Raw genomic sequence first — 15,970 nt, 5'->3', positions numbered from 1 at the left:
GGTAGAGCTGTGCTGTTAGGACTGTCACACGATGTAGAACCAGGGCCGGGTAGCGCTGTGCTGTTAGGGCTGTGACACGATGTAGAACCAGGGCCGGGTAGCGCTGTGCTGTTAGGGCTGTGACACGATGTAGAACCAGGGCCGGGTAGTGCTGTGCTGTTAGGGCTGTGACACGATGTAGAACCAGGGCCGGGTAGTGCTGTGCTGTTAGGGCTGTGACACGATGTAGAACCAGGGCCGGGTAGTGCTGTGCTGTTAGGACTGTCACACGATGTAGAACCAGGGCTGGGTAGTGCTGTGCTGTTAGGGCTGTGACACGATGTAGAACCAGGGCTGGGTAGGGCTGTGCTGTTAGGTCTGTGACACGATGTAGAACCAGGGCCGGGTAGGGCTGTGCTGTTAGGGCTGTGATACGATGTAGAACCAGGGCCGGGTAGTGCTGGGCTGTTAGGGCTGTGACACGATGTAGAACCAGGGCCGGGTAGTGCTGTGCTGTTAGGGCTGTGACACGATGTAGAACCAGGGCCGGGTAGTGCTGTGCTGTTAGGACTGTCACACGATGTAGAACCAGGGCCGGGTAGTGCTGTGCTGTTAGGGCTGTGACACGATGTAGAACCAGGGCCGGGTAGTGCTGTGCTGTTAGGTCTGTGACACGATGTAGAACCAGGGCCGGGTAGGGCTGTGCTGTTAGGGCTGTGATACGATGTAGAACCAGGGCCGGGTAGTGCTGGGCTGTTAGGGCTGTGACACGATGTAGAACCAGGGCCGCGTAGTGCTGTGCTGTTAGGGCTGTGACACGATGTAGAACCAGGGCCGGGTAGTGCTGGGCTGTTAGGGCTGTGACACGATGTAGAACCAGGGCCGGGTAGTGCTGGGCTGTTAGGGCTGTGACACGATGTAGAACCAGGGCCGGGTAGTGCTGGGCTGTTAGTGCTGTGACACGATGTAGAACCAGGGCCGGGTAGTGCTGTGCTGTTAGGGCTGTGACACGATGTAGAACCAGGGCCGGGTAGTGCTGTGCTGTTAGGGCTGTGACACGATGTAGAACCAGGGCCGGGTAGTGCTGTGCTGTTAGGACTGTCACACGATGTAGAACCAGGGCTGGGTAGTGCTGTGCTGTTAGGGCTGTGACACGATGTAGAACCAGGGCCGGGTAGTGCTGTGCTGTTAGGTCTGTGACACGATGTAGAACCAGGGCCGGGTAGGGCTGTGCTGTTAGGGCTGTGATACGATGTAGAACCAGGGCCGGGTAGTGCTGGGCTGTTAGGGCTGTGACACGATGTAGAACCAGGGCCGGGTAGTGCTGGGCTGTTAGGGCTGTGACACGATGTAGAACCAGGGCCGGGTAGTGCTGGGCTGTTAGGGCTGTGACACGATGTAGAACCAGGGCCGGGTAGTGCTGTGCTGTTAGGGCTGTGACACGATGTAGAACCAGGGCCGGGTAGTGCTGTGCTGTTAGGGCTGTGACACGATGTAGAACCAGAGCCGGGTAGTGCTGTGCTGTTAGGGCTGTGACACGATGTAGAACCAGGGCCGGGTAGCGCTGGGCTGTTAGGGCTGTGACACGATGTAGAACCAGGGCCGGGTAGCGCTGGGCTGTTAGGGCTGTGACACGATGTAGAACCAGGGCCGGGTAGTGCTGGGCTGTTAGGGCTGTGCTCAGTGCGGGGTTAATGGAAGCAGCTGCTCCCAGCATCTGAGGTCACTCACAATCAGTAAACAGTGGGCACTAGAATAGATCTTTGTTTGCTGCAATGTGTACAATGAACCTGAGCACAAGGACAGTCCTATCTGAGCTGTCAGTCTCACTATTGCAGCAACATTTTCTATGGCAGTGGTTCTAAAACTCAGTCCTCAGGACCCTACACAGTTCACTTTTTCCAGGTCACCTAATTGGGGCACAGGTGAATTAATTACTCACTGACACATTTGAAAAAGATCCACAGGTGGAGTAATTATTTTACTTGTGATTCTGTGAGGAGACCTGGAAAACATGAACTGTTGGGGGTCCTGAGAACTGAGTTTGACAACCTGTGGTCTATGGGGTTAGGGAAATATATCATAGAAGCCAATACGGACAAAATACTGGTGGTTCCAATAGGACAATGCACCTTGTAGCATCTGTAAAATCTCCCTTGTTCCAGGGCAGAAGAGAATGATTATGTGACACACATCGTCTTGCTCCGCCCACCGCGAATCACTGCGGTGGGTGGAGCTCATGAAATTCTGAGAAATAATAATGCTCAAAAATGTTATTTCCATTGAATCTATTATAGTCGAAAACACACATATACATTGTATTTAAAATAAATGGTGTTGCAGCCAATCAGCTCCCAACTATCATATTTCAAACGGATGACAGTCGGGAGCTGATTGGCTGGAGCAGCATTATCATACGCAACAAGGTTTAAAACTCGTTGCGTATGATAAAACCATACTCGCCTACTCTCCCGGGACTGTCGGGAGCCTCCCGAAAATCGGGTGCCGCTCCCGACACCTCGCAAGACTAGGCAAGTCCCCCGGAATGGCTGCCAGATCCCCCGCAAGACTAGGAAAGTCCCCCGGAATGGCTGCCTGTACCCTGCAAGACTAGGCAGGTCCCCCGGAATGGCTACTGGCACCCCGCAAACCCTTTCACCAGCCGAAAAAGTGGGCGGTCAGGGCGTGCGATGATTTGTGCTGAATCGCATCATCGCAGCCCCGCCTCCTGCCTTATAATGCCAGTAATATTGGCATTATAAAGCAGGGGGCGGGGCCAATATGACGCAATCGCATCGGCACGCCCCCACTCCACCTACTTGAACCGTCTCCACTCTCCCTGCTGGATGGACCTGCCAGCTCCCTCCCGGATCCACCTGCAGAAATGTCGGCAATTATGGATAAAACTCGTTGATAAATGGACCCCATAATGTGTTAAGGCAAGATAGGACATATCTCCTGACTGTGCACCATAAAGGTACCAGGGATGATGAGCAAGTGAGCGGGGACTCATTGTAAATTGTCACTGTAATGCACACTTGTATTTCATAGCAAATCACGTCATCGAGGCCATGTGCACTTCCCGAGTAAATCCAAGAGGGAGGCCAGTTCTACCCAGAGATCAAGAGAACGCCCTAAAATTCAGGGGTCTTAGTAAACAAGTATGTTATAAAGCTATGCATACTAGGATTAAGGCTGGCCAACGACCATCAATGGTTTTGCAACCATCGTTGGTCTATGCCCGATATCAAGTGTTTTGCCATCAATGGTGCGGCACTAATGCGGTGACTGATATTAAATATCGGCAGCACTGGTCCGATGCCTGAGGTCTGCATATGTGTAGCAGTCAACATTGATGGCTAAACCATCAATGGTGTTCTGCCAATGGTTTAAAGCCATGAACCATCGATGGTCACCAGATTCAATTAGCCACAAGGTTCAGTCGGAACTCTGAGCCTGATTCAGAGCCGCTCGTAAGTGGCCGCTCGTTCGTTCCGAGCGATGTTCGCACATCTGCGCATGCGTATGGGTTGCAATACACATGCACGAACCAGTCAGTGCGGTCGAAAATCGTGTGCTCGCAAAATAGCGAATGCCTGCTAATTTGAGTGACAGGATGAGGCGTATGTGGGAGGTAACAGGGGAAGGTGCTTGAAAACGGGGAGTGGAGATCCGAACGCAGGCGTGCCAAACGGTCAAAACGGGTGTTTTAAGGGTGTGTATAATTAACAAAGCAGCGTCATCGACCACGTCACTTGGTTGTATTTTAGGCAGAACTGCTCGCATGATTGCCGTAGGAAAATGCAACCACAAGAATAGTGAGCAGTTCATACGCCGTTCGATGTACTCGATTAATCTAATAAATAGCGGAGATGACGCATGATGCGAGCGGCCAGGGGGCATTTTTTTCAAAATAGTGAGCGCATGTTTTGTTCGCTCGTTCAAACATAGAGGCGTCAACAGACCGCAAAGAGCGAGCGGTCAATTTAAATAGCCAGCCCCTTTTTCTGAACGAGCGAGCGCAAATAGCGTCCGGTTCTGAATCAGGCCCTCTGCGCGATGTGCGGCTGCCCATATTGGGCCTGATGCAGAGGTGGACATGTCGGACACAAGCAGGCAATGTTTTCAGTCTACACATGGGTCCCGATGGTTACTGCTCTGAGAGTGAGACACAGAATTTGGATGCTGAGAGAGTGATTTTCAGTGGGAGTTCCTGGATGGTAACTGGTAGTAACTATCATGGTGCAGGGGTGTCGCGGTCAGCGACTGTGCCTAAAGATAACTCACGCAGGCGGTTATGTTCAGGCGGAGATAGTGCGCTTCCATAGAGCAATTATTTATGGTGCGTCTTAATACACACAGAGACGGATTAGCACCACAGCCGGTGGATGTCTCAGTAGGAAGAACAGCGACTGCGGTATTAACATAAAGAGACGGTCCTGGCTACGACAAACAACTGTGCTGTCATGGCTGCAATACGTCCACCTCACCTTGCCAGGTATTATGCTTATCTCTTGCACCCACTTTTATAGGACACAAGTAAAACGCGCCAGTTTTCCAGCCCTAGTTCTCCTGCGGAGTATCAGTGCGCAAATCTGCCCTTAGGTGGTGTTTTCTGCGTCATAGGGCCCTTTTGTCCTGCTTTTTCCTGGGTAACTATTGGGATGCGCTGGCAGGATGTAATGTATCCCCTCAGCTGGTGTCTGTCATAGACAATGGCGGAGGGATGACGCTGGCAGTGACGCCACGGAGACAGCTGCCATGTGCCCAGTTGGATGTCGGAGGCGCCTGCACTGAGGATACCATTACGCCAAGCGCTACCCGGGACACCACAATTGTTACTCTCACTTTTACTTTTTTTTTTTATATAAACACATCCAGGAATCCGTGTAAACCATAAAGCATTCTGGGAGGATACAGTCTGCGGTAACACAACATGTAACACATACCAAGCGATGCTGCCATGGCGACTGAGAAACACAAGACAAAGAGCGGAGCCTCCATCATTGGGCTGTGGGGAGAAAGCAGAGAGGTCAGCGACTAGAACACGTTATCTGGTACACAGCACATTACCGTTACTGAGGGGTCTATGTACTAAGCAGTGTTATGAGACAGAGTGAAAAGTAATAAGAAAGTGATAAAGTGCCAGCCAATCAGCTCCCAACTGTCATTTTTCAAACACAGCCTATGAGATGGCAGTTGGGAGCTGATTGGCTGGCACCTTATCACTTTCTTATCACTTTTCACTCTGTCTCCTAACACTACTTAGTAAATAGACCCCTGAGACCCTTATAATTTCCCCAGCAAAATACAGAGAATATGAACAAAAAAAAAACACCACTCTATTTATTGTTATATTTAATATTATATTTATACAATGTCATAAAATATTATTTAGAATATTGTCACAGCAATATGTAGAGCTGGCGAGAAAGTATAACTTATAAGTACTGCTCCTGCAACATTAATGGAGGCATTTATGAAGCCTATACTAGAATGAAGGCTCAATAGGCTATATAACGCTAACTATACAGTGATAATGACAGCTAGAAGCTGATTGGTTGCAGTGAGCTATAGGCTCCCCTGTGATTGTCGGTATTCACTCCCCCCCACCCTTCCCATATAACTTTGCTCCTGAACTGCTCGCGCATAAGCACGTAACTCGCAGATCAGCCTTCGCACGCCCGGACATGTGCACTGAAGTTTAGTATAATGTGATTGTTTTGCAATTTAAACATTCTACTTCAATAAACATGAGTATAAAAAGTAATATAAAGAAGAGCAGATATTTCGAATTGTTTGCAACATTCAGAATAAAAAATTGTTCAATAATGAAGAGGGACAAAAATTTCCATGGACACATCTTTAAAAACTGTCACTGTAACTTTTATGGTCAATAATAGTCATTTTTTCAGTGTTAAATATTGTTAATAGTTGGTATTGTAACTCTGGCTTAATTTCATGCTTCAGAAAATGTTTTATCAACCACTCACTATCCATCTCTGCCCACACCAAGCACAGAAAAAAGGACCCCCCTCCCCGGGTGTCACTTCTGTTACCTAAGGTGAGATGGACTCTCCAATTCTCCTACTTACTATACATAGGCAGCACAAATGATTTACAATGTATTGTCCAGTGATAACCTCTTTAAAGAAGAACTCTGGATCTCATTCAGACCCGCTCGTGAGTGCTGTACGCTCACAAGCGGGTCGATGTTACCCAAATGCGCATGCGCACGACGGAGGCGCCTCCGTCGTGCGCATGCGCGTGCCCCGAATAACGACGGGGTAGCCGTCGTTATAGGTCTCGCACCAAAGGGGGCGTGCTGTCGATGGTGAGTGCCAGCACGCCCCCTTTGGTGGGCGTGCCGGGAGCGTGGCTGCCCAGACGGAGGCGTTCCCATGGGAACGCCTGCCGTCTGGGTCCGGCCCCACTGATATCACTAGTGATGTCAGTGGGAGTGTTTTTGGCTCTGATAGAGCCAAAAGCACTCCGGGCTTGCGGCAGATGAGACCCTACCACAAGGGTCTCGTCGCAAGCCCGATGGTCGCGATGGTCTTGACCATCACGACCATCTTTTTGGCTGCTCGCATAAGCTGTGGGTGGTCACACACAGCTATGCGAGCAGCCAGGAGGCCGCTCCAATTTTAGGTAGGCGGCCCTGATTCAGAGCGTCCGGCTCTGAATCAGGCCCTCTGCCCCTATACCTGTTTTTACAGGAACAATCCCATCAACTAGAAAAAGAATCCAGTGTTGGGGGATATTCATGCAAAAGACAAATGGTGTAAGTGAATTCAAACTTCCAGCTCAGCTGGAGCTCAGACATAATGGAGTATATACCTTCGGAGGCAATGAAGGTAGAACCTTTATGGGGTGTGACGGAAAATTGGCAAAGTGCCAGGATTCCGACCATTCTATGTGGAAATCCCAGCCACCACCTGGAACTGAATTTTCCCCTTAGTATAGGTCAGAGAATAACAGATTGTCAAATATCACTAACATATCTCACTTGTCTATATAATAAGCAAGAAAGTGCGTATGTGTCCTTTATGCGCAGTCAGAATTTTGTACCTCGGTCCTCCAAATTTGGCATGGTGGTGTAGTTTGACCAGGAATAGGTTTTTTTGGCTAGGTTTGAAGTTCATCATGGGAATGGAGGTCTAAATGGTGTCCACCAAGCAGGCCGTGGAGCCTCTGATTTGAAAGTTTGGTTCAAGCAAGTTCGCTCAGGATGTCTTCCAGTGCCTAAAGCTGCACTGATCTGATGGCACAGGCTGATATGTACCAGTGGGGGCAGGCAGAGCTCCAACAGAAGAGCAGTGAGTCGGAGGATCAACTGTCACACTGCACCTGCACTGACAGTTACTCATTTCCTCCAACTGTCACACTGCACCTGCACTGACAGTTACTCATTTCCTCCAACTGTCACACTGCACCTGCACTGACAGTTACTCATTTCCATTTTCCTCATTTACTCATTTCCTCCTTCGGCATTCCAGCGTTGGGATAAAGATAGGCGTCGGTATAGGCATCGGTATGCCTTCTGGTGTCGGAATATAGACCGGCTGCATTTAGTCCGCCGGTCTATTAACTATATCCCTTAGAATTCATTCTTCATTCATTGCAAAAATTACACAGATAATAACAAGACTATAGTTTTTTAATGGCTGCGTCCGAAGAATAAATGAAATGTGCGCCTGTGGTCAGGGGACTGGATGTACATATTATACAGATATAGAATAGACAGCTTACGTAGGGCTTGGGTCAGGGCAGGACGCCAATGCCGCCATTCCTGCAAGTTTGTACTCAGCGGCTGTGTGCGAAAATATGCAAATGTCGCAGCTACTGGGATCTGTGATGCCCACCGGCGGCTCCACAAAGCCAGATGACTGCGAACAAAGATGCAACATTGGCCGCAGATCAGACGATAATCAGACTTCCGAGTAACCCTATTATGGTCACGCAGAATGGCCGCAGGAACTAAGGTGCTGGAGCCATTTTCACTGCGTACGGATTTGAAGTCACAGACTGGGACATGCACCAAAATGGTTGCCTGCATTCGAGTCACCCACAAATGGTCCTCACTGCGAGCAACAACGGTAATGAAATTGGACGCCTGCGCAGATCACTGATAATCGCTCAACTGTGTAACTATCGGCACTGCGGCCATCTCTGATCCAGGCCTGTAAACCCCCAACAGTCCCAATTTCTGTGAGAAAAGGGGTGTGGCCAATGGTAACTGGGCAGAGTTTATATGGAACAGGGCGGATGGTCAGGTTGGAGGCAGTGCCTCATTTATCCCAATTTTTATATCATTAGTGGGAGGGTGGATAAGCACAAGCTATAGTCTGTGTTTGTTACAGTCATATACTGTATATTCTCTTATTATACGTCTGTATGGTGTCTGTACGCCATACTTGCCGACATTCAGCTCCCTCCTTCTGGGAGGGAGCTGAATGCCTGCATTCTGTGGGGGGCGTGCCCAGGCTATGATGCCGTTTTGGGGGCAGGGCCGGGGGCGTGACCGCACGATCGCGTCATCGTGGTTCCGCCCCCTCTTCACAATGCCGGAAAAAAAGCATTGTGAAGCAGGGGGAGGAGCCACGATGACGCGATTCAGCGCGAATCGCGTCATCGGGCCCCCCGGAAGAAGGGGTTTTTACTAGTAGTCTGGGGGGGTAGGCGGCAGCCGGGAGGCTTGCCTGCCTGCCTTTCCGGGGGGTCGGGAGCGGCACCCGATATTCGGGAGGCTCCCGACCAAATCGGGAGGGTAGGCAAGCCTGCTGTATGCACATTCGCAAAACGGCTCATTTGCGTTCATTTGCGTTCAGCATTGCATGCAAGAATTAGCCCCTCTGTCCGCACATCGCCAAACTATGCCATAATCACCATCTGTCCCTAAATCCCAGGGCAAATTCCAAGATTTGTCCCTGTAATTACTCCTGTTTATTAATATTGCCCAGCGACACAAACAAATTCCTCTTTTGTTTCCACAGTTCATTCAATCCTTAAAATATATTTTAAATCTTAAGAATTTATTATTTATTAAAGAGAATTAAGTGGAGACAATCATGCTATAATAGCATTCTCCAAACTTGCCAGGATGGGTGTTGTAGTGCACCAAGATCCGCCAAAACATTTTTATGCATAACGCGCTTAGATTTACCAGCTCAGCATTCCTGGAGACTATTTTAAAATCTTGGCAACTGTGCCATGCCTACATCCAATAAGCTGGCAAAAATAGGGACATTCCATTGAAAATCAGGACTATTATGAAGTATGAATTTAGGGGGAGATGTACTAAGCTCTGGAAAGTGATAAATCGAAGAGAGATAAACTGCCAGCCGCTCAGCTCCTAACTGTCATGTTACAGGCTGTGTGTGAAAAGTGACAGTGTGGAGTTGATTGGTTGGTAGGTTTATCACTCTCCAATGTATCACTTTCCAGAGCTTAGTACATCTGTCCCTTAGTCACGGCACATGCCAACAGTTAGACGTGTCCTCTACATACAGTGTATAATTTAACAAAAACCTATAAAAGTAAAAAAGTGGAAGCACAGCTGGAGGCACGAGGCGCGGGGTGGCTCCTACACATACACCCTCCCTCACTCTGCTCAGGGGCAGATGTATCACGCCATGGAGAGAGAGAAAGTCGAAGCACAGCTGGAGGCACGAGGCACGGGGAGGCTCCTACACATACACACTCCCTCACTGTGCTCAGGGGCAGATGTATCACGCCATGGAGAGAGATAAAGTGGAAGCACAGCTGGAGACACGAGGCGCGGGGTGGCTCCTGCACATACACCCTCCCTCACTCTGCTCAGGGGCAGATGTATCACGCCATGGAGAGAGAGAAAGTGGAAGCACAGCTGGAGGCACGAGGCGCGGGGTGGCTCCTGCACATACACCCTCTCTCACTCTGCTCAGGGGCAGATGTATCACGCCATGGAGAGAGAGAAAGTGGAAGCACAGCTGGAGGCATGAGGCGTGGGGTGGCTCCTGCACATACACCCTCTCTTACTCTGCTCAGGGGCAGATGTATCGCGCCATGGAGAGAGAGAAAGTGGAAGCACAGCTGGAGGCATGAGGCATGGGGTGGCTCCTGCACATACACCCTCTCTTACTCTGCTAAGGGGCAGATGTATCACGCCATGGATAGAGAGAAAGTGGAGAAGTTGTCCATAGCAACCAATGAGCCTCTGTCCTATTATAGAAGGTGTTGCCCCATATACTTGTCCTTAAATCACCTCTCCAGGATGTTCAGGGGAGGGGTAACAGAATTAGGCAAGTAAGATCTATGCCAGTAGCTGTGACCCTACTGTATATGTGCATCTGAGATATAGGATTGGATAGGGTCCATGTTATACACGGGCTGGGTACTGGATGCTGACAGTTAGAATCCCGACGCCAGCATCCTAACCACCAGCATGCCGACTGTCGGGCTATGGAGTGGATCCCTTATACACAGCAAGGAGAGCACTATGCCTATTCTGCACTGTATACTGTAACATGCAGATCTCAGCTCAGCCCTGGTGCCATCATTTCCTCGGGATCCTGCAGGCAGCTTAGCGCTGCTAATAAATATAGACCCTGGCAGAGGCTCCGACCTTTATATTTATACCAACTTGTCCCTAGCAAAGAATGTGTGCCCTTCCCATCCCCTCCTAAATAGGATCTCTCTCACTTTCCTGCCCCAGGCTCTCAGCTTGGTATCTGCTGGGTAGGACTGAGTCCAAGACCCACGGGTGAAGCGTCCAATCAAATGCAGAACCAGCAGAGTATTTTGTGATCAGCTTGGAAAAGTTGTTTCTAATCTTTTTTGCGTTTTTTTTTTTCATACCGACCAGCAGACAATTTGCCATATTTATTTTTTTTTACTCTTATTAAGGGGCCCATTTATCAACGAGTTTTATCATACGCAACGAGTTTTAAAACTTGTTGCGTATGATAAAACTCGTTGATAAATGGGCCCCTGACTGTAAGTAAATTTTCTGACGTTTGGAGACCGTGCTAATGGGGGTCTTGTAACATATGTCCCCACTCAGTAGGAATAGTGGGGAGATAACCGGAGCACTTTAGCAGACTATAATGGGGAGGTCTCCTGAGAGCGCTGTCAGGACCGGAGGAGGCTTATTTTAACTACTTCAGCAGACGGGCTAAGGAGGAAGCAAATTATTTTTTTCTTTATGTGGATGATGTGGCCTATTATTATTTATTGATATAGTGCCGCCATTGTACGCAGAGCTGTGCAAAGGATATTTCCATCATTCACATTAGTCTCTGCACCAGTGGAGCTTACAATCTATGGGCCTGATTCAGTAGGGATCCCTATTCTGCTAGAACGCACACAGCGCAGTTGCTAATATCAGTGGTTACATATAAATGTTTGCAATCGCATTGCGATCACAGCCTAACATAAGGACGCCCACTTCCCCTTACACACATCCGTATACTTGGGCAACATAGCGAAACATCGAGTAACATCGGACCCATACGCACAGATAAGGCAGGGTCACACCTCACTCAGGAATTGCTGACTTCAGCGCACGCTATGAGGCCTTCAGGCTGCGTATGGCATTGCAGTGGATAATTTATGCACGCCCCTGCAACGCCGTCCCAACGCACTGGCACGCCTGTGTTCGCCCGACAACCTTCCCGTCACCACCCACAAACTGCACTTCCTGTCAATCACTGTGCTGGGGGTTTGCGTAGCCTCTGCAAACGCATTTCCCATCGTAATTGCTAGTTTGCGCACTGCGATGCATATTAATCGACCGATTGCGTGCGTCTTTGCAACTGCGATCCTTGGTGAATCAGGCCCTATATTCCGTATCACATGGGCCCTCCTAGCAGTGCATCATGGTGACGCGATATAGCCTGTTCCACAGCGGTCACTCTATTTGCACCGAATTTCATTGCAGTTTTGTTCATCTCTGGGTGCCGGGTAGACGGAGCTATAAAGGGTTTTCCACTGTCAGATGATTAATACATTATCTTGCATTTACCTTCCCACAACCTTTATGCATTAATTCAAATAAAAATCTAAGCACCCAATAAAGTTAACCAGGTAGAGTTGTTGGGGCATATTTACTAAGCTGCGGGTTTTTAGAAGTGGAGATGTTGCCCATAGCGACCAATCAGATTCTAGCTATTATCTTTTAGAAGGTGCGAGATAAATGTTAAGTAGAATCTGATTGGTTGCTATGGGCAACATCTTCACTTCTAAAAACCCGCACCTTAGTAAATATGCCCCGTTCTCTCTATATTGGAGAGAACGGAGCCCAGGAAGCTGCATTATGTTGTATCACAGGACAATGGAAAAAAACTAAACTCTACCAGATGATCTAAACAACACACGGATAAGAAGCACCAAACAAAAAAGACAAAAATGTATATAGTAAAAGTTGCAGGACAGTCAAATAAACCAATATATTAAAGTTTTCTGACATAGGACCTCATTCAGAGTATCTTGCAAGCGGCCGCTCGCTCGCATCCAGCGTATGCAAATTTTTCAAAGTGACGCCACTGGAAGCGATCGCTCGCCAAGACATAAGCACGCCCACCATGTTTTAGCAAGCGGCCAGCGTATGCCCAATTGCACAGGCAGAGCCGGCCACTAGCGCACGTCATCTCCAGGAAGTGTATTAAAACATTGGTACATCGAGCACCATCGGTAGCGATCGCAGCGCTTGTGGTTGCCTTACCCTACCACAAGCACTGCGAGGACTTCAGTATAAAAGAAAAAAGGCATGTGACGTGTACTATGACGCTGCGTGTTAATTATGCACGCCTCTAAAACGGCGTTGAAACACTAAGACACGCCTGCGTTCACACCTCCACGCCCCCGTTATTAGTGTCCTGTCCCTGTTACCACCCACAAACGGCCTCTCCTGTCACTCATTACCCTGGGCTGTCTTTGCTGGGCAAGCGAGCGGGCTGCGCTCGCACAGAGTAGTTTGCGCATGCGCAGAACGAAGCGTGCGCATACACATTCGCAAACCATCGGGCCGCTTGCGAGCGACTCTGAATAAGGTCCATATTCTCCCCTATTTGTTTATAACTTTTAAATTTAACAAAATGTATAAGCATTGGAATAAGGGGGACATTTAACCCTCTCTTGACAAACTTTAGACTATTATCCAATATAATCTTAAAGGGGAAACTCATATTCTAGAATATTTAAAATAGTTTAAATGACGTTACTTTTACATTGTCGTATTTCTAACGTTAGGTTATTATTCAGAAAAGCAAATTATTAACTGCAAATATCCAATCAGCTTCATTCTGATAGCGGCATTACTGGCTCTATATCCAGTGATCAGAGCATTTATGCTGATGGCCAGTTGCCAGTATCAACTTCAGTAGCCATGGTCATCACTGGTTTCTAGGGCCATCTCTCGTGGTCATCCCTGGTTGTCAGGGTCATAACTTTGCCATTTGCCAGGGCCATCATGGCGTAGGTCTAATGAGAGGCGTCAGGATTTCGATGCCTTTCATTAGTACCTTGCCGGGATTTGACAGTCGGGAAGCCGGCGGTCGACATTTTGACCGTCGGCTTCCTGACTGCGTCCCTCGCTGGTTGCCAGGGTCATGGCTAGTCGCTAGTCATCTCTGGTTACCAGGCCTATCACTGGTTCGCTAGAGTCATCTCTGGTTACCAGAGCCATTGCTGATTGCCAGGGCCATTTCCAGGTGCTAGATTCATCACTGGTTACCGGGACCATCACTGGGTGTCAGGACCATTGCTGGCTGCCAGAGTCATTGCCAGGTGCTAGATTAATCGCTGGTTCCCAGGGTTATTGGCAGTTGCTAGTCATATCTGGTTAACAGGGCCATTGCTGTTCACCAGGGTCATTGCTGGCCAGGGTCATTGCCAGGTGCTAGAGTCATCTCTGGTTACCAGGGCCAACACTGGTAGTCAGGGCCATCGCTGGCTGCCAGGACCATCACTGGTTGTCAGGGCCATTGCTGATTGCCAGTTTCATTGCCAGGTGCTAGAGTCATCTCTGGTTACCAGGGCCAACACTGGTAGTCAGGGCCATCGCTGGTTGCCAGGGCCATCACTGGTTGTCAGGGCCATTGCTGGTTGCCAGGGTCATTGCCCATCACCAGGGTCATCTCCAGGATGTGGAAAGCTCACCAACGTACAGATCAGAAGGCATTGTACAGCAACGACAAGACTTTTTTGTATTCACTCCTGTGAATTACTCGCCCCTTACTGTACACATGGAAAAAATGACTCTTCCAGCAATAAGCACGGCACACGGTGTTACTGGAAAATATTCTCCAGCCGCCTCATACGCGGCGCCTCTAAACTAAATATAAACTGTGCGTCTCATGTATTATAACCAGCAGCACAATGTCTAATACAGAAATTTACAGGTAATATAATAATGTTAATATAAAACACATCATATAGCAAATATACATTTGAATAAAAGTATTCTTGCAATATTTTTTCCATTTACTTATATTCACCTTCCCATCAGAAATAAATAATCGCAGTATCGTATCGTATTGTACAGTACAACAAAAAAAAACACAGAGAGAATTGCAGAACAATGAAGTTTCCTATTTTTCCATTCAGAGACCCCTCCTCTGTGTCATAGGATATTACTCCTCTATTTAACATAATTATATATAACGTTATACATAACAGCTTAATGTTATCAGTCCACCATCCCCATTTTTTTTACACCATAGACCCCCATCTAATAAAGGATATTTTACCCTTCAAGTACAACAGGTGACCTCAATTCAACTGCAGATGTGCCAGACAAGGGTTAATCTCTGGAAAAACCAGAAGTGGGAGCTCCAGCTGCAAATACCGGTTGTTGTGTTATATTGTGTTTTATAAGATAGAACTTTGCCAAAACAATAGTCAAATTCTAGTAACTAAGTTTAGTAACAACTATGTAGCGGTCTACAACAGATGGTGACACACAGACACAACACACAGGAATAGCATATACACAAGAAACCTTCTCACCGAGGCTTTGCAAAATAAGTGTCCTGTCAGCTCCCTCCAGGGACTGGGTGGGGGGTAAGGTGGATGTATCCTGGGTTCAGCTGTCAATCAGCCTGTGCCTGGGCATTTAGAACCCACAAAAATGATTCTGTTTACACTTTTCCAAACTTTTCCAGCTCCGCCTCCTGCCCCCCTATGTAACTTTCTCTGCCCCCTTCTCCTTACGTGTATCTCAGACTGCCTAGTACTTGTGTCCCTCTCTTATCCGACTGTCTCTCACTTTCTATTCCTCTTGCCCTATTTGGCATTATCTGTTCCTCCCAGCCAAACCCCTCTCCCCTCTGTCACTCTGTTTATCTCTCTCTCTCTCTCTCTTTACATATCTATATTCCCCTCTGCCCCAGTCCTGAATTCCTTTCATCTGCGGATTTTATGCTGTATATCCCCCCTGTCCAGCCCCTCTAGCTGAGAAGATCACATGCTGCTTGGCAGTCTCTGGGTCTGGGGCTTGGAACAATGAGAGATTATTACAGGCTAACACTAAAAGAACATGAAATTAGAAAACTTCAGTCTGTGGCCATACCGTGCACGTCTCTTACCAATATTGCCCAATGAGGGAGCTTTTTAAATAGATATTTGTTGAGGTGAGAGAGTCGGGGGACAGAGGTGCAAGTAGAGGGGTAAACACTCATGGCTGGGGATAATGTCAAGAGTTACCTGCAAGAACAGTGGCCCTGATTCAGAGCCGGATGCTCTGACAGAGCGCTCGCTCTGATTCAGGGCCAGGCTTTTGTTCTTTTACAACGGCCTCCCGGCCGCTCGCAAAGCTGTGGGCGACCATCGGGCTTGCGACGAGACCCTTGTGGTAGGGTCTCGTGGCCGCAAGCCCCAGAGAGATTTCGGCTATAACAGAGCCGATATCTCTCCCACTGACATCACTCGTGATGTCAGTGGGGCCGCTCCCAAACGGAGGCGTTCACATGGGAACGACTCCCTTTAGGCAGCCACTTCCCCCGGCCCGCCC

General features: G+C 48.5%; 1 protein-coding gene across 1 annotated transcript in view; it reads right to left on the bottom strand.

The window, feature by feature from the left end:
• The window catches only part of FXYD1 (FXYD domain containing ion transport regulator 1), an 87,561-nt gene extending 72,219 nt beyond the window's left edge, over nucleotides 1-15,342 (bottom strand). The window contains exons 1-2 of the mRNA XM_088463698.1: nucleotides 14,968-15,342; nucleotides 4,929-4,990 (exon numbers count right to left, since the gene is read on the bottom strand). Of these exons, the coding sequence (XP_088319824.1) occupies nucleotides 4,929-4,986 (58 nt within the window). The 5' untranslated portion in view covers nucleotides 4,987-4,990; nucleotides 14,968-15,342. The remainder of the gene's footprint in view (nucleotides 1-4,928; nucleotides 4,991-14,967) is intronic.
• Nucleotides 15,343-15,970: the final 628 nt, after the last annotated feature.

This window comes from Taudactylus pleione, unplaced genomic scaffold (assembly GCF_031769625.1).
Source record: "Taudactylus pleione unplaced genomic scaffold, aTauple2 ptg001428l, whole genome shotgun sequence".
Lineage (NCBI taxonomy): Eukaryota > Metazoa > Chordata > Amphibia > Anura > Myobatrachidae > Taudactylus > Taudactylus pleione.
This window is presented reverse-complemented; position numbering and strand designations above follow the sequence as displayed.